General features: G+C 46.0%; 1 protein-coding gene across 4 annotated transcripts in view; it reads right to left on the reverse strand.

Annotated features, from left to right (window-relative positions):
* The window catches only part of ADAM12 (ADAM metallopeptidase domain 12), a 351,592-nt gene that overhangs the window by 301,711 nt on the left and 24,525 nt on the right, over positions 1-25,356 (reverse strand). For all 4 annotated transcript variants that reach the window (XR_008424981.1, XM_053910018.1, XM_053910016.1 and 1 more), the window contains exon 2: positions 3,184-3,320. Coding sequence is in view for 3 of the 4 variants with exons in the window: in XM_053910018.1 (XP_053765993.1) it covers positions 3,184-3,320 (137 nt within the window). In the remaining variant the exon portion in view is untranslated. The remainder of the gene's footprint in view (positions 1-3,183; positions 3,321-25,356) is intronic.

The raw sequence follows: 25,356 nt of genomic DNA on the forward strand, positions 1-25,356 counted from the left end.
TCTACTTCTGCCGTTTTAATTAGCTGCCATTTGATATTTGATATTTGAGACCCACAATACGCAAAGGGAAGCTTCGGTTGCACGTTCTAATCTGCTTGCCTTTCTATTTTCCATTCCACACACTATTTCCATACATTCGTTCTCATGTGAGCGGGCTGGTGGTTGGACATTTCCTGGAGCATTCAAAGGCTGAGCTCGACGCAGGTCATCTCCCGATCGGTCACATCTTGACATGCCTTCCCCGTGCTTCGTTTCTTTCAAGACATGAAATTGGAGACGGATCCCTAAAACACTTTGTACTGGTAGTATCACCTTCCACTTGTGTAGCGGGTTTTAGTTCCCCGTGTCATTTTGCAGCCATTGTTTCATCGCGCTCATTCCTATAACAGCCCTGAGACGGAGGGAAAGCAGACAGGCTTATCCTCCTGTTATAGACCAAAATAACAGCAAGCAGACAAATAAAATGCCAGAAGCTCTCCAATGCAGGCAAGGTCACGTTCTTTCCCAGCCTCGTCTCTGTCAAGTAAATTATCAGTGGCAATGATGGCTTGGTTCTTCATTTGAAAAGGACCTAATAATATCCCATCCAGGTATATTTCAATCACAGCGGGGAGAAGGAGGTGTGGAATGTGACAGGACTTCTGCCTAAATCAGCTCAGTCGGGTTGACCAGCACTCCAGCACTTTCCGACAGTGCAAGGGTTCTAATCTTGTGTGCTCATGAGAATCCCCTAGGAGCACTTTATAAAAAGGAAGATGCCCGGGCCTTCCCCAAACTAAGCACACTCTCAGGAAAGACACTGGCTGAACAGAAAGATACAGGAGAGCAAAGAATAAAAGAGCAGAGCAGAAAAGCAAGAATCTAAACCCACAACTCCATATTCTCAGGCACGGCAGGCAGGGGTTGTGTGGCAAAAATATTCATGAATGTAAGTTTTGCATACCTGAGGATGCACTCTGTTAATGTGAAATGAAATGAAAATGAAAATGTCTAACGTGAAAATGTGGGCAGTCATATCTGATAACAAGGAAAGACACACACATACACACCATTAGTCAGAATCCCTATTCTCCCAACAGGTACACGCATCTCCCTCGTGGAGAATTATGGCACGCATGTACGAGCGTGTCGTAGGCGCCCTTTTTCATGCAGGCTCCTAGTGGTTAACTACCACATATGGGCACACATCGTAATGACAGAGCCATAAGGCTGATTTCACGAGTCCCATGGCATTATGACAAAATGCTGTTCCCCAAATCACTTAAGTCCCTATTCCCTTAAATAATGTTGGTAAGGCGGAGTCCTTTGAGCATCCCACGCATGTGTCTACCACCTGCATGGTTCTAATCTGGAGGTACAATTGCAGAGTTGCTGAGACAGTCATCAAATAATAATGGTTTTCTCCATTTTCTCTAAAGATGGTGCGGGTGCCCCATAGTCATCGGGTTGTAAGCTTGGCCAGAAGCCGAAGATGTGCCGCCGTGCCTCAGGATGTCCGCAAGATGGCTGGCTGGCAGGAAGGATGAAGCTGGAGGTCAGAAACCAGACCCCACCTGAACTGGTCCATTCCAGTGGCGTGCCAAGAACACTCGTCAGGTTTTGCTCTGATACGCACCCCAGGTAGGGTTGCCAGACAAAGGGCAGGACACCAGTTAAATGTGTATCTCAATAAACAACAATACCCCAAATACTGCATGGGACAGATTGAAAAAAAAATTCTCTGTTTATCTGAAGTCCAAGTTTACGGGGATATTCTCTATTTTTATTTGCTAAATTTGGCAACCCCCACCCCCCAAGCAGGGAAAGCTTCCATAACGGCTTCTACCCCCCAAGAAACTTTAGAGGGTTCCATATTTTTGTATTATTAATTAGCACCTATAAATATTTTATTTATTTTTTATTTTTTTTAATTTTTTTTAACGTTTATTTATTTTTGAGACAGAGAGAGACAGAGCATGAACGGGGGAGGGTCAGAGAGAAGGAGACACAGAATCCGAAACAGGCTCCAGGCTCTGAGCTGTCAGCACAGAGCCCGACGCGGGGCTTGAACTCACGGACCGCGAGATCATGACCTGAGACGAAGTCAGCCACTTAACCGACTGAGCCACCCAGGAGCCCCAGCACCTATAAATATTTTAAAGGCATACTTTCTGGTACAGTATGCTTCTCTTTTCTGCATCTATCATAACATCTCTAATTTTTCAGATTAATGACACAATGAAATATTCTTTAACGTCTTAAGTTTTTCTTCCAGGAAACACCATCAATACCACCGCAAGTGACTTATCCGTTGCCTGTTAAATTTGCAACAGTTTCCATGAAACAGAAAAATCCAAAAGAGTAGATTTGGCATCTGGATCCTTTAACCAAACCTCCTACCTTTCCGATTGCTCACTTTCAACCAAAAGCTTCTTTAGAAAATAAATTAGTGATGTAAATCATATTATCATTACTCACATTAAGGGGGCCCACTGCAGCCCTTTCAGAAAGCCACAGAGGATTTTCACAATCTCAACTGTTCTTAAAAAAAAATCTGTTTTCTATTATGAAAAATAATCTAAAAATAGTTCCGCATAACACAAGGACAAAGCCATCTGTGTGATCTCTCCAAAGAGCTCATATTTCTATAGATTTTTATCACTCTCCAACTGTTCCAACAAGTTCTGAAATTTAAGAAAGTCGCGTAGATTTGGCACCTAAAACTCATCGAAATATCAAACTTAATTGCTAATGGTTCAATTTTGTATTGTTCTTTTACATCATAGAAGGCTCAAATCAAATATGTATCAAAGTAAACAAAGCACAAAACTGCATTAAAACTCATTACAAACTTTTTTAAAAAGTCACATTAACATGTTTCTACCAATAATCGATAACATCAAAATGTTGATGAAATACACATGAATATAGAAAAATACCCAGCCCTCGAGTAACACACACACAGAAATTGTATACCTGGACACGTTATCACCTGTGTGTGTTTGAAAAGTAACTTTTAGCAGACGTAAATGACGCTGGGCCCCTCATCAAGACTGTCCCTCTACAAAATTTCACTCTGTAAGGATAAAGTCAACATTAAAACAAAGACAAAGCTTGGACCAAAGAAAATGAGTGCAGTTGATGTGATTTTCAAACTTCAGCCATCACACAGTCAAGAAAACGAGAAGAGACAAGACAACTGACCTTTGAGTGGATGCTCTCCGTGGGGTCCCAGAGGGCTCCGTTCAAGACAGAGACCTGAACTATTTCGTAAGCTCCTCCCCGGCCCCTTCTTCCGGCCTGCTGGATGGAAGGTGCTGATTTGCTTCCTGGGTTCACCCCTGCGTCAGAAAGAAAACAGCCCCATTCTTCATTCTTGTCAGGAAGAGTTTGGCATCAGAAACTCATGACATAAACAACTCCACGAAAATATCCAGAAGTTGAAGGAGACCAAAGAAATAGCATTCTCTATTAAGTCACGGTCAGTGTTGCAGGTGATGAATTCTCTGTCAATCTGACCCAATGACGTTGTGACTCAAACGAAAGCTCATTTTCCCCTCCAAGTCCTATGGCATGTGCTGGGTGATAATCAAAGTCAAAGTATATATAATTCTGTCCTTCCACAAGCAACCAAAACATAGCAAGTAGTGACTTTTTAAATGATGAATGAATGCTTTGCTTAAGACCAGCTCTCCATTAAACATCTCAAGGCTTTAGCTGTATTAAGACTAAAGCCATTTACTTAAGTCCCAGTGAATCAGCTCAACCCAATGCCGAGTCTCCTCTCTGTACTTACGGAGGCTAATTTTATATGCTTCAGTGAGTGATTCTATAGACAAAATTAATTTGCCAGTTCAGACTGACGAGACTGGTTTATGTAAAAAAAAAAATTAAGTCATTCAATAAACTATTATATGATCTTGTTTCTTGGGGTCCTGTCGAACCAGTTAATGTCCCGACACAGGTTCAATTTAGCGCCATATCCATAAACAATCCTAATGGAAAGTATAACATTTTTTCTCTTCTGGAGTGTGTATCACTTTCTTAACAAGTACGGTAATTTCTCTGGGCTCGCTCTCCGATGAGGTCACATTCCTGCTATGTGGCGCAACCACAGTATATCCCTCACGGTAAAGGATGGGAGCAGATTCCCTCACATGTTATTCCCATTTCTTCAACCAGGACTCATAATTTTCAGACCTGAGTCATAATAGCACTGTTTTAAGTTACTAAGGAGTTCACATTTATTGGGCACAAATGGTATTGAAATTTTAATCCTAGACATTTTACAGTTCCCCAAATACTTCTAAATCCACACCATTTTATCATTCTCAATGTGGAAGCCTGCAGTTATATTCAGGTTACAAAAAGATTACTACTTGAGTATTAACTGTCTGACACAGCCGATCGGGAAAATTCTCAAGCTGCTCACAAGGCATTTAAAACTCCCACTGGTTGAGGGACCACAGGAACAGGGATGAGCCAAAAGTTGGGGAGATGGCCAGCGGCAGAGGAAGTGAGTGGGCCTGGTGGCCACAAGCGGTGTGTGGGGCAGGGAGGACCATAAGCCACGTGAACAAGGAGAGGAAATCATGTGGTGCTCAGGGCTGAGATGAGCTGAGTTTTTGGGGATGAACCTGCATTCAAGTGATGAGGGTTCTGGCCATGCACCCAGAGGGGCCCACTCCGGGTGGTGACATCTGTGGACACTGGTGGAGGGCTGGATGGAAGTGGAAAGAATTGCTACCCAAAGGGAAGATTCCAGAATCCCTTCTCCTGACTGCAGAGGGGGCAGCCCTTGGCAGCATAGAGATCGTGCATAAATGACCCTCGTCCACCAGCTTGATTTCATGCCTTTCGATGTACTCCCTGGTAGTGCCACGTCACTACAAGTAGGGGCTTGGGGACAAGACATACCCAAGCACCTGTACTGACCCTTCCATGTTATCAGCTGTGGGTCTCTGGTCCAGTTGTTTGCCCACTTGTTGGCTCGTTCACTCACCCGCTCATTCAACAACTATTTAATCCCTGCCTACCTTCTGATGGGCACTCTGATGTCTCCCATTCAAAAAGCCCATTGTTTCTGATTTGGCCCAATATGCCCTAATGTCACCTAGAGTCAGTCCCTCTGCCTATTCTGGCGGGACCTTCATTTCATAAATGTAGCTTCACCCCAGAAGACTCAGTTCTCTATCCCGTGCATCTAAGAGAGGGACATGAATACGTGTTCTTGCATTGAAAGCAAGATGAACAGACAAGACCATTTCAGAGAGCAGGCAGGTCAAAGAAGGCACAGGGCTACAGGGGCTCTGTGTAATCCCTGTGCCACTCCTGCAAATCTGCAATGGTTTCCAAATAGAAGGGAATAAGAAAACACGAGGTGATGGTAGAGCGGTGGGGAGGCCTACTCTTGACGGATAGGCCAGGAAAGATCGTTATTTGTTGGATGCATATAAGCCCAGCCGTGAAGATGAGAATATTCCAGGCCCACACAGAGCCATGGGAAGAACAAGTCCACAGAGGCACAGCAAGTTCTCTCCCTTTCCATAAAATGAGGCAGAGCGCGGCGAGGCTAGAAGGAGAAAATACACGTGAAGCATAGAGAACGCCGTCCACTGGTGACATCGACATCACTCTCTAAGCCTTGCCAGGACCCAGGTCTCTTGCTCTGGACCCTCGGTGGGATTCCCGAGTTGGAATTTACTTGAAAGTGTGTGTTAATCTAGTTATACAGCTCCTGCTGAACCAGACTACAGAGTGCAATTAGCTGAATTTATCTTAAGAGAGAGGTGTATTAATTTGAATTGGACTAAGGAAGCTTTGAAATACCAGCAATAATGGAATAAAAATGGGAAATCTGTCTGAACTTTCCCCTAAACTGATGAAAGCCATGCCACATGCCAAGAGCCACTGTGGCCGTTACGTTAATCTTTTGAAAAGTCAGGCAAAACTGTTAAGAAAGTGATTGCAAGCATTGAAACATTTTCTCTACAAAAACAAACCAATTTGATTAGAAGCTTCTCCAGGCAGTTACATTTCCAACCCAAGTGAGTGGTTCACTTGAGTAGTCAGTCACAAATCTGGTTGTCCAAGGGCTCGTTAAATCCAAAACAGGAGTTCTGCCTCACCCGCCACCCACCACCCAGCCACAGGGGGGAAGACCGGATGCTTTCCAGGGTATTGCAGCCACACTGCACAAAGACCTGGAAGAGATCTTCGCCCAGCCCCAGACACTTGGATGACAGTCTTTGTGTGTGACAGAACGCACTTGAGAAGCCATACGTCTGGGAAGGAAGGAGACGGCGCCACACAGCCCAGGTCTCCTGGGTGAATCATTCACGAAAGTTGGCCAGCAGGGGAGCAGGAGGGGAGCAAGTCCACACCCTTGATTTGGGGGAAGCTGGGGAACCTTGTGGGGCCTCCTAGTTGGTAATCATGCTGAAGCTGCACAAACCAAACACAGGAACATTCTCAGTCCTCTGCACCTCTTTCCTCCAAGACCCTTGGTAGCAGAGAAAGAGAGTTATCTACTCTCCTGAAGGCAAAATGTTCCAACCACCGAACATTTCCCTTTTCACCTACATATTCCATCATCTTAATCCAAAAGAAGTCCTTTTTGGCTGAACCGTTTTCGTCTACGAGGTTCTATTTCTAAATATTCCGAGGAGAATTTAGAGGCAGGCTCTGCCGGCACTAGGAGAATGTTGTGCAACCTTTTTAAGAAATTGAGTAACGGCACTGTTTGCTGTGCACGGTATTTATTGTCTATGCACATGGATAATGAAGCCCTCCCTCCGCTTTTTAATTGGTTGCACAATATCCCCCCAGCAGTATCTGTAGGCAGAAGACCGTTTCTTATGAGCTTTGCTTATGTATTTATACACTGCTCTTTCTTTTAGACGATGCAAATAAAAATTTTATTTGTGCTGCATGGATAGACAGAATAAATTATACACAGCTGTGAGATATCAGAATGTATTTTATGGAGTGATCTTGTTGACAAACCATAAAAGCAGGTCCTGAACGATGCGTACATTCGAGTCCTAGAAACCCAGGGGAAAAAAAATAGGACCTTATAAAATAGACAGTTTGCATACATTTTGTTTTTCCTAATATTTAGGCATCAACAAAACTCGGTTGCCTAGATAAAAAAATAGGAATAGCTTACAGTGAGGAGGGATTTCTGGCTTTTTGTCTGTTGGGTGACCAGACACACTGCTGGCCAGGTTGATAAAATGGCCAGTTTTCCTCGGTCTCGTGGTGGAAAAAAAGGATATTAGATAGTTTGGTTCCTCACACAATTATCTTCTGCAATAACACGTGTGTTTGCTTTGCTTGTGTCCTCGTCTGAGGTTTTCATCTTCAGACCTGACTGTGGCCGGTCAAGAGGGGACGTAGAAGACCCGATTCGGCCGGCAAGGAAGAATCTTCACAGGGATGGGTTCTAAGGTCTTGGAAAAAAACCAGTAATGAAGACCACCCCCACCCCCACCCCCCGCCCGCAAAGTGACTTTGGATCTCTCCCCACCATGTGAGTCACCCAGAGCCTGGCTGCCCGTGGCCCAGCCTCCTTTGCCTGCTTTGCTAAGGGAACAACTTTCCGATGGCCAACCAAGGGCTTCAGCTCCGCAGAGGTGGAGACAGAGACAGAGACAGAGACAGAGACAGAGACAGAGTTGTGAGACAGAGAACAACAGCCATCTTGGAGCAGCAAAATCCGGCCCTGAGCTTGAGTTCTCGCACCTCTGCTCTCCAGGCCTGCCCCTGAAGTCCTGTCTGCCCTCTGCAGGATGGGAAGCACATTCTCTCCCTTCTGGATTCTCACAAGGTTGAGGAAGCTCAATGCAGTCAAAGAGCTTTCAAAAAAGCTTATTGCATGAAGTCAGTTTAGGATGTCCAAATCCATGTTTCTAGACTTCCAGACGGTGTCTGACCAAACCACCCTGATGGCAGGGAAAATGACCGTGGGCTATCGATCGTTAGAAAATGCCGGGTTTAGGGACTGGTGGGGATCCGCTCAGGGTGCCCCTGGGCCGCTGGGGAAGCAAACTCAGATGAGATTACTAGTCAAGGTAAAACTTAAACATCACACCTGGAGTTCTGCCTTTCCCCTACATGGACCTAAGAGAGAAGAATTGATCTGAGGCACTAAAAATAGCATTAAGATAAATATTCTTTTGAAAATCTAGCTGGGGGTGGGTGGGGTGGGGCAGAGAAAGGTCGAGGTGGCCATTATGAGCTGCGTAACAATCTGGGGACTTGGGCTTAGGAAACTCGTAATGTATTTTCCTTAGCCCCGAATATGTGAGACCTAAAAAAAATTTATAAAACTGACTGACGTGCTCCTTGCTGCAGGCAAATACAGTGGCAACATTCCCATAAAGCACAAATATATTTCCTTGGTTCAGATCCCTATCTGCAGCCTTACCGAATAATACTGTCACTCTTGCGTTTCATCTGCAGACTCCCTGGATGGAAATTAGGAATGTGATTTTAAACCTTTTTTTTCCCTACGTTTATTTTATTTTCATTTGGGGGGAGGAAGAGAGACAACAGAGGGAGAGAGAGAGAATCCCAAGCAGGCTCGATGCTGTCAGCGTGGAGCCCGATGCAGGGCTCAAACCCACAAACCGGGAGATCATGACCTGAGCTAAAACCGAAAGTTGGATGCTTAACTGACTAAGCCATCCAGGTGCCCCAGGAATGTGATTTTAAAACGACAGCCCAGGGATGCTCAAAAGAACCATGGCAAAAGTCAATCTGAAAAGAGTAATTTTAGATTTTGAGAATTTCAGGAAAAACCTGAAAAAGCTACTTTAGCCAGAGGATCAAGGGCAAATAAACAGTCCCGTCATGTTGGTGGCATGTACGTTTCATAAGATGTGATAAAAATGACACTTTACCTCTGTAGTCTTGCTCTCCCAGACCCATGACCCCAGTCTGACCTGAGACACATGCCAAAAAAGGTGCATCCTACGATATACGTAACCAGCACACCCCGAAACTGTCCAGGTCATCAAAGACAAGCACTCTAAGAAACCTTCACAGCCAAGAGGAGCCCAAGGAGGCAGGACGACTAAATGTCATCTGGGGCCACATGCTGGGTGGGATGGAGAAACAGAAAAGAACGTGAGATAAAAAGTAAGGAAATCTGAAGGAAGTATGAAGTTCAGCTGAAAAGCTATCAATTTTGGTTCATTAGTTGTAACAAAGGTACAATTTTAACTTAAGATGTTTATAACAGGGGAACGTGGAGGTGGGGAAGGTGTAAACAATCTACACGATCTTCTCCATTTTCCTACAAATGTAAAACTGTCCTTTAAAATAAAGTCTACTGGGGCGCCTGGGTGGCTCAGTAGGTTGAGCATCCATCCGACTCCTGATTTCGGCTCAGGTCACGATCCCCAGGGTCATGGGATCGAGCCCTTCGTCAGGCTCTGCACTGAGCGTGGAGCCTGCTTGGGATTTTCTCTCTCTCTCTCTCTCTCTCTCTCTCTCTCTCTCTCCCCCCCCCCACCCTCTGCCCCTCCTCTCCGCTTGCTCTCTCTCTGTACATTAAAAAAAATTAGATACGTAAAATAAAAACAAGTCTACTATGTATCATTTTTAAAACTTAATCTGAATCTCACAGGAATAATGTCGTTCTGGAGAAATTCAGTATCAGAAGTTCAGAGACGCCTGGTCACCACGGAGGGCTCCAAACACCGCTGACCAGAGTGCCTGCCCTCGACTGTTACATTGCTCTTCGTTCAGGCGGAAGACGAGGCAGCCACAGTCAAGTGAAAAGCGTCAAGTAATTGACAAGGTCTCCCGGAGTATGAAAAGGCAGAGGGCTGTGCAGAAGGAGTTGATCCTCAAGCAATTGAAAGGCCATCACAGGCCACACACGCATGACCTTGGGCGAGTGTCCCCTGCTCGACACTCAGATTCTTTGTGTGTCCAGGAGGCGATGGGACCATCGCCCACCACAGAAGGCTGGCAAAAGGATCAAGTGAGATCACAGATGCAAAGTGTACATGGGTGTCATTTAGCTTAGTTTTTGTTTGTGTTAAAATCAGTGTTTGGAAAGAAATAAACCAAAATGCTCTTTCAGGTTTTTTTCTGGGTGTTGGGGCTATGAATTCGCTGTTTTTCTTCTTTATGTTTTTGTATGTATCTCTGATTTTTCTGTAGTCAGCACATATTACTTTTATGATGGATAAACTTTTATGATGAATAAAAAAATCAACTTAAAAACATCAATCATTCAGACTCATGACAACAAACCGACTGTTTGCACATTTTACTTTCTTACCAGCTTTCCTGGCATCACAGATACACAGACTTAGGCATGCCAGCCTTAGGCAGCCCATTTGGAAATAAAAGCAACCAAGCACTAGGGAACAATTACAATTTTGAAAAGATGTTTTATACGTCATTTCAAAACCCAAAGAAAGCTGGTTATAGCTTCCCATAAATGCTTCAAATGGATTCATACCCAAAGCATCCGTTGTCTCCACTACACAGAAAAATGATTCTTCATGCCCATAGTGTCTCCCTTCCGTGGGGAGCAAAATCATTTACAACATTAACTTCTTTTTATACCCTTTGTTGGTCAGTGGAAGCTAATGGAAGGACCATTTTACAAACGGTCAGGCTGAACGACACGATTATTCTTAATGCTGCCTAACAACAAATGGCAGAATTAATGGCAAAACCCAAGCCCTTTGCATTTCCAATACATTCATTCACTTTGCCCTTCACCCCAGGGACAGATACGTGCTGCAGGAATTCATTTGATTACTTTTGGGGGCTGGGATGGAGTCAGAATTTTCCCAAATTTACTTTGCAAGAAATGATCTAAACGGAAACGAATGGAACCAAGGGTTACAATCCATACTCTAGAAGCCATTTTTGAAAGTTAACAGCAAAAAGGACAAAAGTGAAAATGAGTTTATTCCACCCACTATCGTAAACTTAGCAAACGGAAGTGTGCCACAGTGAGGGAGCGGTCACCTTACATCTCTGGTAAAAGTTCTGTCCCATCTGAGGGCTCTTTCTCATATCCTTGCTGCACCATCGGTCACCGCGGACCATCTTCTGCTAGCATAGACACTGACTCGGCAGCCCCCGAGTGCTCTCTGACCAGGGCTTGCCTTGCTCCACTCATCCCCCATTTCTCCAGCCTTCCTCTCTCCCTGGGGGCCTTGGACAGCCCCCAAGTCACAGCTCTGGGCCATCTTCCCTCTCTACTCTGTCCCCCACAGCACTCATTAATGTTAAGCTGATGTTGCCCAAATCAATATTTTCCCATCCGACCAACTCAGCCAAGTGCAGTCTGTAATTTTAATTCCTGTGTCTGATCACCATCACCTTCTCAAATTTGGCACGTTTAAAAAGCAAAGCTTTCCTACCCTACGACCCAGCATTTGCTCTACTAGGAACTTACCCACAGGATACAAAAATACTGATTCAAAGGGGCACGTGCACCCCAATGTTTATAGCAGCGCTATCAAAAATAGCCAAATTATGGAAAGAGACCAAATGTCCACCGACCGATAAATGGATAAAGAAGATGTGGTGTATATATACCAGAGTACTACTCGGCTATGAAAAAGAATGAAATCTTGACATCTGCAACAACGTGGATGGAACTAGAATGTGTTATGCTAAGTGAAGTAAGTCATGCAAGAGAGAGACAGTTACCATATGACTTCACTCCTATGTGGAACTGAGAAACTCAAGAGATGAACATAGGGGAAGGGAAGGAAAAATCAGATAAAAACGGGGGGGGGGCAAACCCTAAGAGACTCTTATATATAGAGAACAGACTGAGGGTTGCTGGAGGGGAGGTGGGGAGGGGGATTGGCTAGATGGGTGATGGGCATTAAGGAGGGCACCTGCTGGGATGAGCATTGGGCGTCATATGTAAGAGATGAATTACTGGGTTCTACCACTGAAGCCACAATTACACTGTATGTTAACTAACTTCAATTTAAACTAAAAAAAAAAAAATCAAAGGTTTCATTCCATTCCCCAGTCAGAAAACAAGGCACTCTGTGTCACACGTCTTGCCAATGCTACCACCATTCAGTGACCCTTAAGTCTCATGGTCACATGGCCGGGTGATCTGACACAGCCCTTTCTTATGACCCTCAGTCAACAACAAATCCAAGGAGCTTCTTTGTGCTTTTTCTCTCTTCGTCTTCTAAAAACTTCCCCACTTCTTAACTGAATCCTTCTTGGTAGCCTCATCACCTGCAGGTCTCCCTCTTCCAATCTTAAAGGAGGGGGACCCTTGAGAAGAGCAAAAATCTACAGCATGGTCATCCACCAAGAGATATCTGAGCCCAATGGGAAGGCATTTTAGAGTTTTTAAGCAGAGTAAATAATTCGCATCAGAAACATTTGCGACGCGAGAACGGAGAGTATGAGGGCTGGAGAAGAACAGACAACCGAGAACCATTCACAGGACAAAGAGGCGGCGTTGAGCTGCAGGTGACAATAAGCACTTATCGATCGCAAGGGTGAATGCTAACTGAGCTGCTACGCACCAAGCCCCACACGAACCCTTTAAAGTTTGGCTTGTTTAAACGGCACAACACCCTCTGATGCTTACTGTTGTTTAATACATGAGAAAACAGGCAGAGAGAAATTAAGCCCCGCGGTCAAACACATCGTGAAGCCAGGAGGTCACCCGCACAGCCACGTTCTGGGATCCGTGCTCCATACGTTAACCATCGCTCCGGCCTAGAAACACTCGGAATGAGTTCAACTCCTTCCTGTGTCCTAAAGCTCCATCCCTGATCCCTCCATGTTGCTCACTCTGTGGCGACCACACCGACCCCCTTTCTACCACCTCCGTGCGCCCGGCTAAGTCGTACCTCGTGTGTTCTCCATTCGCTGCTCCCTCTGCTGAACACGCCAGCCCTGAAGCCTGTGCATGACCCCAGATCTCATTACGCATGTCTCAGCTCAAACGTTACCGCTTCAGAGAGGCTTCCTCCCGACCCAAGATCTTCTCCAGACCATCATTCTATGTTTTCCTTTCCCACAACTGTTAAGTACCTAAACTTGTTTTATTTATTTATCCTTTTGTTCTGCCCTCACCTCCTTGACCCCCAATCTAAAACCTCGAGACGCTGGGCGCCTGGGTGGCTCGGTCTTAGGTTAAGTGTCTGGCTCTTGGCTTTGGCTCGGGTCACCATCTCACGGTTCACGGGTTCGAGCCCTGCGTCAGGCTCGGTGCTGACAGCAAGGAGGCTGCTCGGAATCCTCTGTTTCCCCCTCCCTCTGCCCTTCCCCTGCTTGTACTCTATCCCTCTCAAAATAAATAAGTAAGTAAATATTTAAAAAAAAAAACCCTCAAGAGGTAGGTGCCTGGTTTGCCAAATTCACTCCTACATCCATGTGCAGACAGGTATTTATTTCATGGATTATCATCAAACAAGTGAAAAGTTCCCACAGCCTTACTGTGATCCTAATGACAAAGGGGAAGGGGCCAGGTCCTGGTTCTAATCTCGGAGGTTCTGACAGGTGGTGTTGAGCTCACCCAGCAATGTCCAGGCCATAGCAGGTCAATGCCCAGAACCAAACCACATATGTCTTATTTATAAGCCAGAATTCCAATTTACTTATTTATAAGGAGAAAGAACTGGCAAGTCAACGCGAATCCCCATCTAAGGCATTTTGCTCATGATCTTCCCAGCAGGAGATCTTCCTTGAAAAGCAAAATTAAGATCAGAACAGAGAACTGAGGGACCGTAACAGAAACTGTGATCACGAGAGCCTGATGTTTCCTTCTCTCCTCAAGAGCGTGTACCTGCCATCGAGCCAGGGGAGAGCTGTCCCTCAGCAAGCATGCCGAACACCAAAAATAAGCAAGCACAGGCTGATTATCCGAATGGGATGCTATTGACTCCAGCCGTTCTCGAAGGCTGGCTCTCGAACACTTACTAACTCATAATGTAGTTGACTCTTCTCCCACCATTTGAAACGCTTCATCTTTTTTCGTGAGAAAAAAAAAAGCACTTTGAGTTTTAACTCAGGTAATGGTTTATAGACCTGAAACCCCACGTGTGTTCATGAGAAAATATGTTCAGAATTCCAAAATGCGACACCGGGGGCACAGCCTATGCCTCGTGCCCCTACTACGGGAACTTTTCCTCCCCCTCCTCTGTCTGCTGGACACTCAACCGTAGGGACTCCTGTGGCTCAGGCAGTTTGGGGGTGGGGAACGCACAAGACTGGGAGTCCTGTGCCTGGAGGAAGTAAGGACGGGAGATGGGTGGGAATCAGCCAAGGAATTCCTGCCCAAATCCCAATGACCAAGGCAAAAGCGTGGCTATCGGGAGGCAGGCGCAGACAGTATTTTTACAACTTTTCATCTTCCGGTTGTTGATTTTGCCCGTTGAATTTGAGGGACCCAAATGGGAATCCTAATCTAAATGGTCAAACAGGATAAACAAAACTATTATAAGACAGGGTCAGAGCCCTGAGTTCGGGCAAGTTTTAATTCCATGCAACTTGATAAATATTTAGTAGGCATACAGAAATGACTCAGGAGCATTTTTAACCGTTTCAATTAGAAACCCTTCTGTTCTCAGTTTTTGAAACTGAACAATGTGCTTAGTTATCTTTCAATCCTGGCCTCATCTTACACAGAGAAAGCCAAAAAAGCAAAGAAAATTGTCCAGTTTAGGAACTTTTAAACAATTTCCTCCCAGTAATACCCATCTTTAGTCTGATCTATTCCCACAAGACGACAGAACTGGCCAATCTCTCGTAAGGGCCAACAAGTATCTTACCGGAGCGAGTGCCTTTGTGGGTGAGTGCCATTGCGCTGGTTTAAAATTCATACTGATGCTCCATTAATTGTTCTAAATGGACTCTTGCCCCTCTATAAAATCAGCACTTATCCGCCATCCACGTGGCATATCCTCTCACCACGGGCGTTACTGGAAGCTTGCCTCGTCTTTCCCCCTCCAGGATATCAACAGTGGCATCGACAAGAGGAGACACAATGTTCCGTGGCCTCCCTGCTCAAAGGAATCCTGGAGACAGGGGAGAGCATGTGGGGAGTGGACAAAGGCCCCCGACCTTTGCTGGACATGAAGCATGACTGTTTTCTGTTTATCCAGCCCTGGCAGGTTGACAAGTCAGTAGCCAACCATAGCCCAAAATGCTCAGGAGCCAAAAGTTCTGAAAAAGCCCTCTAAAAGCCATGCGAGCATTTGAAAACAAACAAACAAACAAAAACACCTCACAATCTCTTGGTTGTTTTAATGTGCACTTGTCACTGAAGTTAAGCTTTTTCATATTTTTATCAGTTATTTTTCATTTCTTAATTTGGGGATTATGTTTTCACATCTCTTGCCCATTTTTAATTGTTCTAATTTATTTATACGAAACTTTATGTGTTAAGGATATTAAACAGGCTGGGGAGCCTGGGTGGCTCCGTTGGTTGAGCGTCCGACTTCGGCTCAGGTCATGTTCTCACGGTCCGTGGGTTCGAGCCCCACGTCGGGCTCTGTGCTGACAGCTCGGAGCCTGGTTTGGATTCCGTGTCTCCCTCTCTCTGGCTCTCCTCCACTCACGCTCTGTCTCACTCTCTCTCTCAAAAATAAACATTAAAATTTTTTTAAAGAATATTAAACAGGCTTCTTTCTAAAACGAACAAGCAAACAACTACCGAGCCAACCAGAATCCTCCCCAGTCACCTCCAGTGAGTGGTGATCTCCCGTCTGTGGCGGGGAGGCGGTGCAGGGTAGCAGCCGAGAGCACTGCATCGGTCCATGTGAGTCCAGACCGAGTTCAACCTCTGCCTCTCTGGGACTTTTCTGACGTACCTAACAGAATACACGATGCTTAACCCTTGTCAGAACGGAGAAAATTGTAGAAGAGGATTCATGGAGAGAAAGGCTTAACACCTAATCCATGGCAGCGCTCAATCTGAAGCAGCCGTTTTGGAGGGAAGAAAAAAAGTTCTTCCGTCAGTTTCCTGACAGCTTCCATGCTGTGTGTCCTTCCTCCTATCAGACTTGATTCTGCCTTCATGGAGCACAAGGTCTGCCGAAGACAACTGGAAAGGAAAGCAACTATAAGAGTGCTCAGAGCTGAAGGAGGAAACTGACCGCAGTAGAGATGGCCCAGGAGTCTTCGTGAAAAGGGTGCCAATTATCCCAGGCTTCGAACAGGTGCGATCTGGGCATTCGCATGTGGGGGGAAGTGGGGGTGTAGAGGGAGGAAGGGTGGGAGGGAGAAGGTGGCTTCTCAGACCACATCCCAGGTCTGCCTGCACAGCGAGGCACAAACAACAAGGACAGCAACTGTGAGGAAGGGGACGCCCAGAAGGAGACAAAGGTGTTGTCTCGGGTCCAATCGGAAGCGCATCCGACTCGCTCTATCGGTCCGCTCTTAGACTTTGTTCTAACAGACATTCGTGTTTATCCTGTGGACCGACACCGTCTCCGTCGTCTCCATTCCCCACGGGCTTTCAAACTCACAAAACCTTCATCGCTGAGGAATTTTCTTTGACAGCTACTGTTTATGAGAACTGACAATAAATCAAGATTTACGCAAAGCTGCCAGAAGTAGCAAACAAAAACGTGCCGTCCAGTTCGATCTGAATTTTAGATCAACAAGCAATGACTTTTTTTTTTTTTTTTTGAAATAGAAGTATGTGCCCTGGAATATTGGGGCCATACTTACACTAAAAAATTATGCGACGCTGATCTGAAATTTAGACTGAACGAGGAGTCCTCTGTTTTATCTGGCAGCCCTGAGATCCAGGCTTCTTGAATAGCTAGCTCACTGGCCCCAAAAGCCAAAACATGTCAATCAATTCTTAGGCACACATCCTAGTTTCAGAATTTGAAGTTAACGCAAGAACGCCAGACGTTAATTATTGTCAATCAGTTCAGACTGAATGACTGCATTTACTGGGGCACAAAGTTTGAGACCAAACAACCCAGCGGCATATTTCGAAGGGGAAAGAGGGATTGCAAGCTCCCTCGAAAACACACCTCTTAAGTAACTGGATCTTCTTCATCTCACAGCCTGCCTACCCCAGCTGCTGGAAGACAAAATCTATACACAATAAAGAGTTTCATTCAGGGGTCCACATGAGTCCATCCGTCACTGAAGCACATGTTTGGCACGGATTGAAAGCCAAAAGCAGCCTAACAAATATTTCAAAACTGAATTTATATCTTTCTAACACATGGTTTATATACGGATGTAATACCTAGAGAGCTTTCAGTTCTCAAATAATATCCTGGCTAAACTACAAATGATGTCTGTAGCAGACCACAATACCAAAATTATTTGCTCTTTAAATATGTTAAAGAAAGCTAAGTTTATGGGGGGCGGGGGGGGAGCGGCTGCCAGAGATGCCTGCTTTAGTATGCAAGTGTTATAAGGGAGTAGGATCCAGATCTATCCACCATAAGCTAAATATTTGCATCATTCCTTATACAAAGAGGGAGCTCCTCTCTGAAGCCCCAGCTTTAGGATGAAAGTAGATGCCTAACTCATATTTTAAAAGTTCTGGGGGCGCCCAGGTAGCTCAGCGGGTTGAGCATCCGACTCTTGATTTTGGCCCAAGTCATGATCTCACGGTTCATGGGATCGAGCCCCGCATCGGGCTCTGCGCTGACAGCAAGGCGCCTGCTTGGGATTCTCTGTCTCCCTCCCTCCCTCTCTTTCTCTGTCCCTCCCTTGCCCGTGCATTCGCTCTCCTTCTCTCTCAAAATAAACAAACAAACTGAAAAGGTCTGGATATGTCCTCCATCCGGGAAAGCCACCTGACCATCACCTCTGTGACATATGTTGTCTCCTCCTTCTATATCCCAAGGCAGAAAAAGTTAGCATAATGGCTTTCTCTACCTGTGAGTGAGCTCGGGTATACTGGCCCATTCTAAGTGGTTTTCCCTGGAGACACATTTCCAGATGCAAACCAAAAACTATTGAAAGACAAATATTTGGTTTTCAGCCTCAAGAAGCCACATGACCATAGACTTTCTGGTCTTCGTCTTTTCCTTCCCTCACCTACCTGATGGCTGCAGACGCAGACTCAGCCCATCAGAGAGCAGAAGGTACGTGCCACTGGCTGGCCAGCACATCCCTGTAAAGACTTCAGTACCCTCTGTGCTCCCAAGAAGAAAATAGAAAAACTGAGACTAACAGGAAGCAGGGTCCCCACGCTGGCACATGCTGGAATTCTACTAACTTTTCCCGCGTGTCCCCGAAGATTACTTTCCGAGAGGAGGGCTGGGTGGGGAGCAAAGAAATCATCGCATCGATTTTCTGTGGAAATAAAGGAATTTATATTTTTTAACTCGAGAGTATCAGCATAAATCGGAGCCACATGGAGCGAAACTCTCCTCCTGAAAATACACGTGCGCACGTACGCACACACGTGCACACTTTAGAGCTCTAGAAGGCAGACTTTGAGAAAGGGAGGGGGAGAAGGGACAGGAATTCAGGCCAAAGACAGGGATAGCTGCCTGTGGTGTCATCCCCACAGCAAGGCTCACCTGCCCCTCCCCAGGTGACCGGCACGTGAGGAAGTTCCCGCCACGGGGCCTGACTGTGCACATTTCTTGAAGAACTGTGTATAGTGGCCTCGGTGTAGGAGTGTGTGTGTGTGTGTGTGTGTGTGTGTGTGTGTGTGTGATAGATGGCGGTCTTGTATCTGACGTCTCCCAGCAGTCGGCACTTTACCGTTCACAAAGTGCCTTCTGCGGGTTACCCTACCCAACTCAAACTGCCGCGGCCAGTTGTGTGCACCCCATTCTCCCGACATGCACGCGTGGGATGGATAGATGGGAAACGAGCCTTGGGGAGGCCAGGTGCCTTGCCAGAGCTCACACCCCCGGCAGGTGGCAGAGGACCGGCTCAAATCCACCCGCCGCGGTCACCTCAGACCCAGAGTCCCTCAGGGCCACAATCCCGCTCCGCAGTGGCATGATCCAATCAGGGGCTCCGGTTAGACGGAGCGGGGCTGGAGGCAGGCAGTGGTCAGGCTCTCAGCAGAAGCTGGGCTGTGACAGGGCACATCCTGGGCCCAGCCCCCACTCTCAGCCAAAGCTGGCACCAGGCAACCTGGGCCCACTGACCCTTCGCTCTACCCCCCCATCTCCCCTCTAGCTTCAGGTTTCCCATGTGACCTGGACCCCACCAGATGTGACCCGGTGGTGACCAGAGCTCCCGGCAGCCCTGCCCCACCCAACTCAACAGGGCCTCCAACTTGCTGCACAGCCAATTCTCTGTGTCACTGGAAGTCCCTCTGCACCCTCCAGGTACAACAGGTCCCTGTCCCACCTGGAGCGCTGCCCAAAGCCTCCCACAAGGCCCTCCGGGCGCCGTGTGCACTCTTCCTGACGTGGAGCCTTGTGCCATGGCATGTGGTCATTACCTGGCCACCGGGGGCTGGCCTCTTGACAGAGGGGCTGCGTGTTACCCTGAGCTCCCAGCCCTAGCCCTTGGGACCTACTACATGCCAAATAATCGTGTTGAATGGATGTGATAGAGGGGACAAAGTCCAGAAGGTGTCCCGTGAGATGCGTGAAAATGCCCTCGCTGAACTATCAACAATAGCCAACTCACGGAAGGAGCCCAATGTCCATCGACTGACAGACACATAAAGAAGATGTGGTGTATATATATATATATATGCAATGGAATACTACTCGGCGATCAAAAAGAACGAAATCTTGCCATTGGCAACAACGTGGATGGAACTAGAACGTTTTCTGCTAAGCGAGACAAGTCAGTCAGAGAAACATAAATATCACATGGGTTCAGTTGTATGTGGAACTTAAGAAAGAAAAGAGATGAACATAGCAGAAGGGAAGGAAAACTATAAAAACTGAGAGGGAAGCAAACCGTAAGAGACTCTCAAGTGCAGAGAACGAACTGAGCATTGCTGGAGGGGAAGTGGGTGGGGGCATGGGTTAGATGGGCAGTGGGCGTTAAGGAGGGCACTTTTCGGGATGAGCACTGGGTGTTGTATGTAAGGGATGAATCACTAAATTCTACTCCTGAAATCATTATTACACTACTTGCTCACTAACTTGGATTTAAATAAAAGTTTAAAAATATAAAAAAGAAAGAAAATGCCCTGGCTAAAAGCGTGGGTCAAGGGAGAAAATGCCAACCTCCTCATCAACAAGACAACGCCTGCACCTGCACACTGCTTTCCCAGCAGCTTCCCCTCCCCTCCGGAGAGGGCACTAAGCCCCCAGGGCTGCTACCCGGTTCAGGTGTCATTTATGTATCCCCCGATTCAGGCCTTAACCCTCACCTGGCCTTTGGACTCACATCCAGGAGTGCACAGTCAAAAGCACTTCACGGCCACTGGAAGACTCCGGGCCTCCTCCCCTCTCCTTGAGATAAAGGGTCACCAAAGCATTCTGGGATCTTCACCGAAGGAATCCAGACCTTGAGTCTCTCAGGACCCACACACATCAGCACCCCTCGACGTCAGACCCAATGCTGGGTGGGAGTGAGATGCTCTAGGACAGGACACTGGTCAGAGGGGACAAGTTATTTCTTAGACCCCTTCCAAGACCTTGAATTAGGGCGATGGGCAATGTCTGTTTGGTGTAATATACCTAACACCTCCTCAGCCACTGGCCACCCTTTTCCACAAAGGGGGCAGGGCTCTAGCTCAGGGACATCAACAGGAACTAGTGTCTGGCTGGAACTTAATCACACCGCTTTGGTTTCCTCCCCTTTATTTGTATACTGTTTGTGACAAGTGATATTGGCCTTCTGCTTATAATATGGAAGCACAATTGCCTCCTTAAATGTAAGTAAAATGTGTATGCATTGACTTAAAGGAAACTTTAAGATAAAGTAAGAAAAGATGCTATTTAAGTAAATGATAGCACGGGTGATACACGTACATAAAAATGTCATGAAGTTCTCAACGCCAAGTTGGGAGACTTGGGAGTTTCCTGGGCTGCTCGGATCACAGCTGGTCTACACTGCTACGTGTTGAATTACTGAAGCTGCTGGATAAATAAGCAGGTCCCCATCCCAGCAGAGAGAAGATCCTGATTCGGAGCACAGCAACAGGTGGGGTATGAATCTGTACTGGCAACGAGCCCCATGGATGATTCTAATGCAGGCCACCTGGTAGACCAATGGGTCTCAGAGACCCTGGCCTCCGGACCAACAATCCCTGAAATCAAAGCACAAAGCCTGCTCCTACTGCGGGCATATCCCTGATGGCTGACTTCTATTGGAGTCAAAGCAGGCTTCACTCTACTGCTCCGGAACAGCCATCGTTTCATCCACGGGACAATCGAGCATCTCCCACATACCACGTACAGCCCACAGATTGGAAGGGAACCACAGCTCACTCTCCACGTTCAAACGGATGCAACACCTAACGAGCGGAAACGTATGAGACATAAACTGGTAACAGTAAGCTCACACCATCATGAGGCCATCATCGAACCCACCGGCCTTTACTGAGCACCTGCAATGTTGGCAGCCCCCTTGGGGTTCGAGAGTCAAAGGTCACAAGTTCAATTATGAAAGATTTCAGAGTATAAAGGGGAGAAGACAATGGTGTCAAGCCCAAGATGGCGGAGCCCCCAGGGAGAATGCCTCCCACAACTTGGAGCAAAGAACGGAGGGTGGAGGTAAGAGGACAGTGGCCAAGGAGGTGTCCCAAGGGACAGGGGTTCACAGGCACAAAGGGGAGGCACGCAGAACAGCAGCCAGGGCTGAGAAAGCGACATATGTAGGAAGTAGCCACATGGATGATAAAACCCGGTGGGGGGGGGGGGGGGAGTGGGGGGGGCACTGTGATTACATTAGCATATCATTGTTTCCATTTCACCTGCAGAAGGTCTCAACCTGTTTCTGAAAGAGCTAAAAGTTCTAGGAGGGCCTCCGGTAAGCTAAATGAAGTAAATGAGAGATTGATGAGGTCTAAGCTAACCGCTGCTTGTCAGTGGACAAAGGCAAGGGCATCTAGGTCTAGCCTGGCCCTGCTCGTATACCTTTTGGGACATTTCATAAGGAGCCTGGAGTCCCTAAAAAGAATGGGAACCTGCCCTCTGTAACCAACCGACTGCTCTGACACAAACAGCCAGCCCTAGGCTTCCGACTGCTCTGCTTTGGGAAACACACCCCCCCTCCCCCAGGGGTGATGTTCCTTTTCAAGCCTACAGAATCTTGACCCCAGCCAGGGGAATCATGCTCACGGCACACTCTGCATGCCTACACGTAACACCAAAAAAAGGTAGTGCATTTAAATTTAAGATGACACATTTTAAATACTTCTGATACTGATTTAAACAAACAAACAAAAAAAAGCTGTTTTCAAAGAAAAATATATTTAGGGCACCTGGCTGGCTCAGTTGGTGGAGCATGCGACTCTCGATCTTGGGATTGTGAGTTCGAGCCCCACGTTGTGGGTAGAGATTACTGAACAGAAGTTTTAAGAACAAAAGAAAAAAGATATTCACGTGTATTTACTTATTTTTCCATCGATACCCCATCTGTGCCTCCATGAAATCCCTGCCCCTTCACTAGGTTGGTATCTCTCTTTGGACAAGTCACTTGACCTCCTCAGGCCTACCTTCCTCATCCGAAAAATGACAGATTGATGGATCGTCACTCTGGCTTTTTGGCGTTCCGGGAATGTAGTATTATGGTTTTAGGAGCAAAATCCCCAGAATGTGTCCCATCAGAATGCTGGTATATGTGCTGGACTCCTACCCTCCATCAACCCTTGGCTTTTAAGTAACTGGCGGCCCTGTGTTCTGGGAGGAGGGTCGAGGGAAGAATCAGGAGTGACCGCGCACACACACACGTGGTATCAGGCACGCGGTAGGCACTCCGTGAACATCTATCGAGGGGAGGGGGAAGAGGGTAGTGGCCGCACAACGGGGCGGGCTTCTGCATTCTCACGTTTCTCTAAAATCCTGTAATCCTTTACTTCCTGTATAACTTACTAGCAATTATACGTGCAAATAACATTTAAGTTTAGGTTGATTTTTTTTAAAAAAATTCCTTAACGGAAAAGACGTGTAATGCCGAAAACAAAATTGGTTATTTAAAAAGAAAGCTTTGAGGGAGGAGTCTTTGGGGAGAAAAAGTACGCAGGAATACCCAAGTCTTCCAACATGTCCATTTGCAATGCGAGTACCACGGGACAGTGACAAGATCTCAGGTAACTACCGCTGAGACATTTTGTTGCTTTTTTTTTTGAAAAAGGAATACTTAAAAAAGATGATCAGGGATACCTGAGTGACTCAGTCAGTTGAACATCCAATTCTTGATTTTGGCTCGGGTCGCGATCTCACTGTTCGTGAGTTCGAGCCCCACACCGGGCTCTGCGCTGACCGCACGGAGCCTGCTTGGGATTCTCTCTCTCTCCCGCTCTCTGCCTCCCCACCACTCACGCCCTCTCTCTCAAAATAAATAAATTAAAAAAAAAAAAAGATACTGTATCATTGAAATTCTAAAATACCTTTTTAAACTGTATTTATTTATTTTGAGAGAGGGCACAAGAGGGTGAGGGGCAGAGAGAGGGGGAGAGAGAATCTCAAGCAGGCTCCACACTGTTGGCACAGAGCCCAGTGTAGGGCTCAAAGTCATGGATGATGCCCTGAGCCGAAATCAAGAGTCAAATGCCCTGCCCGCTGAGCCACCCAGGCGGCCCCCCCCCCACCCCCAAGCAGCTATGTTTCTAAATCTACACTCTTTTCATTTTGGAGTGGTGGCACCGTAAGGAGAAGTTTTTCACATATTTATAATAAAACTTGCACTGGTCTTGGAATTCACAGTCTTTCACAGAAAACCTGCACCACAAGAGGTCATATGTCAATCTTCAAACAGCAATCTTCCCCAGACAAAAGAAACATTTTTAAAGTAGAAAATGTTTTAAATTCTGTCTATAGAATACTACCCAACAAAATATATGGGAGGGAGGCAAAAATGTAGTAACAGGAAAATGTACGGTTTTAGATGTGTTTATTACCAAAATATATGAATATAAATGAACTAGAAGAAAAACCAAAGCCAATAATGAAGAGAGGAAGATGTTAAAAAATAAAAAAAAAAAGGAAAAATTACTACCTTAGAAGCCATAAATACAAGCAATAGATTCGATTAATAAATCCAAGGCTTAATTCTTCAGACAGACCAAATCCATATCTAAAGTTCTGAGAAGTTCCAACAAGGAGAAAGATCAGTTGCAGAGAACGAGAATGGGGCATAATTATGGGTCCAAAATTTAAATTATAATCAAGTACTACACATTCTTTTTACTAATAAATCTGAAAACACGGATAAAAGATTTTCCAGGAAAAGATGTTACTAAAATTGGCTCAGTAAAGAAATAGCAAAACCAATAGCCATGTAAGTCGTTGGAAAATCTGTAAGAGATTTATGTTCCATAGAGATTCTGGGCCCAGATAGTATTCAGGGAAAGTTTTGAAAGCCCCAAAGCTAGATTATTCTCATATTATTTTTACTGTCCCAACATACACACACACACACACACACACACACACACACACACACACACACAGTCAAAAGCAGGACAAAGGGAACTTGAGGACTATGGCTGCTTGCTGAAAGGGCCCTAATATTTCACTCTCCCCCTGTTGGGGCCCCAGTCAGCCCCTTTGCTCTAGGGCTGGGATTTAGTATTGCAGCTCCTCTCTCCAATCCCACAAGCCTTGATTCCAGGTTTGGCTACCTGACGTGGTAATGAACAGTAGCTGGTCAGACCCAAGCAGAGGCTAGAAATGGGCTTGATTGAGCATTAGGGCTTCTTGGTGCTTGTATCTTCCCTCCCTACGAGAAGGAGCCTGGGCTAGCCTGCTGGAGAGATAGGAGAGACTCGTGGAGCAAAGTCCAGTCACTAGATCGACACTCAGTGGGCCCGCAAACAGATGAGCAGGCCTCACTGAGTTCAGAACTGTCCAGTGTATACCCCTGACTCAAGACTCAATAAATGCTTTATGGTTTTAAGCCACTAAATTTGGGGCCAATTTATTGAGCAGTATAGTGTCAATACACAACTGAAGACCACTTTGCCTTCTTAACAGGGATGTGAGAAATTGTAGTTACAACACTAGAAAATTAAATTCAGCAGCATATTAAAAACATACACCTTGACAGATGTCCCCCAAATGTAAGGATGTTTTGATACTGGGAAACCCATCAATGAATATTAAGTCCTACCCTCAGCAATAAGACAACACAAAGAAATAAAAGCCATTCAAATCCAGCAAGGAAGAAGTCAAACTTCCACCCTTGGCAGAAGACATGATACTCTACGTAGAAAACCCAAAAGACTCCACCAAAAAACTGTTAGAACGGATACACGAATTCAGCAAAGTCACAGGATATAAAATCAAAGTACAGACA

Source organism: Panthera pardus, unplaced genomic scaffold (genome assembly GCF_024362965.1).
Source record: "Panthera pardus isolate Hobbes unplaced genomic scaffold, ASM2436296v1 HiC_scaffold_22, whole genome shotgun sequence".
Lineage (NCBI taxonomy): Eukaryota > Metazoa > Chordata > Mammalia > Carnivora > Felidae > Panthera > Panthera pardus.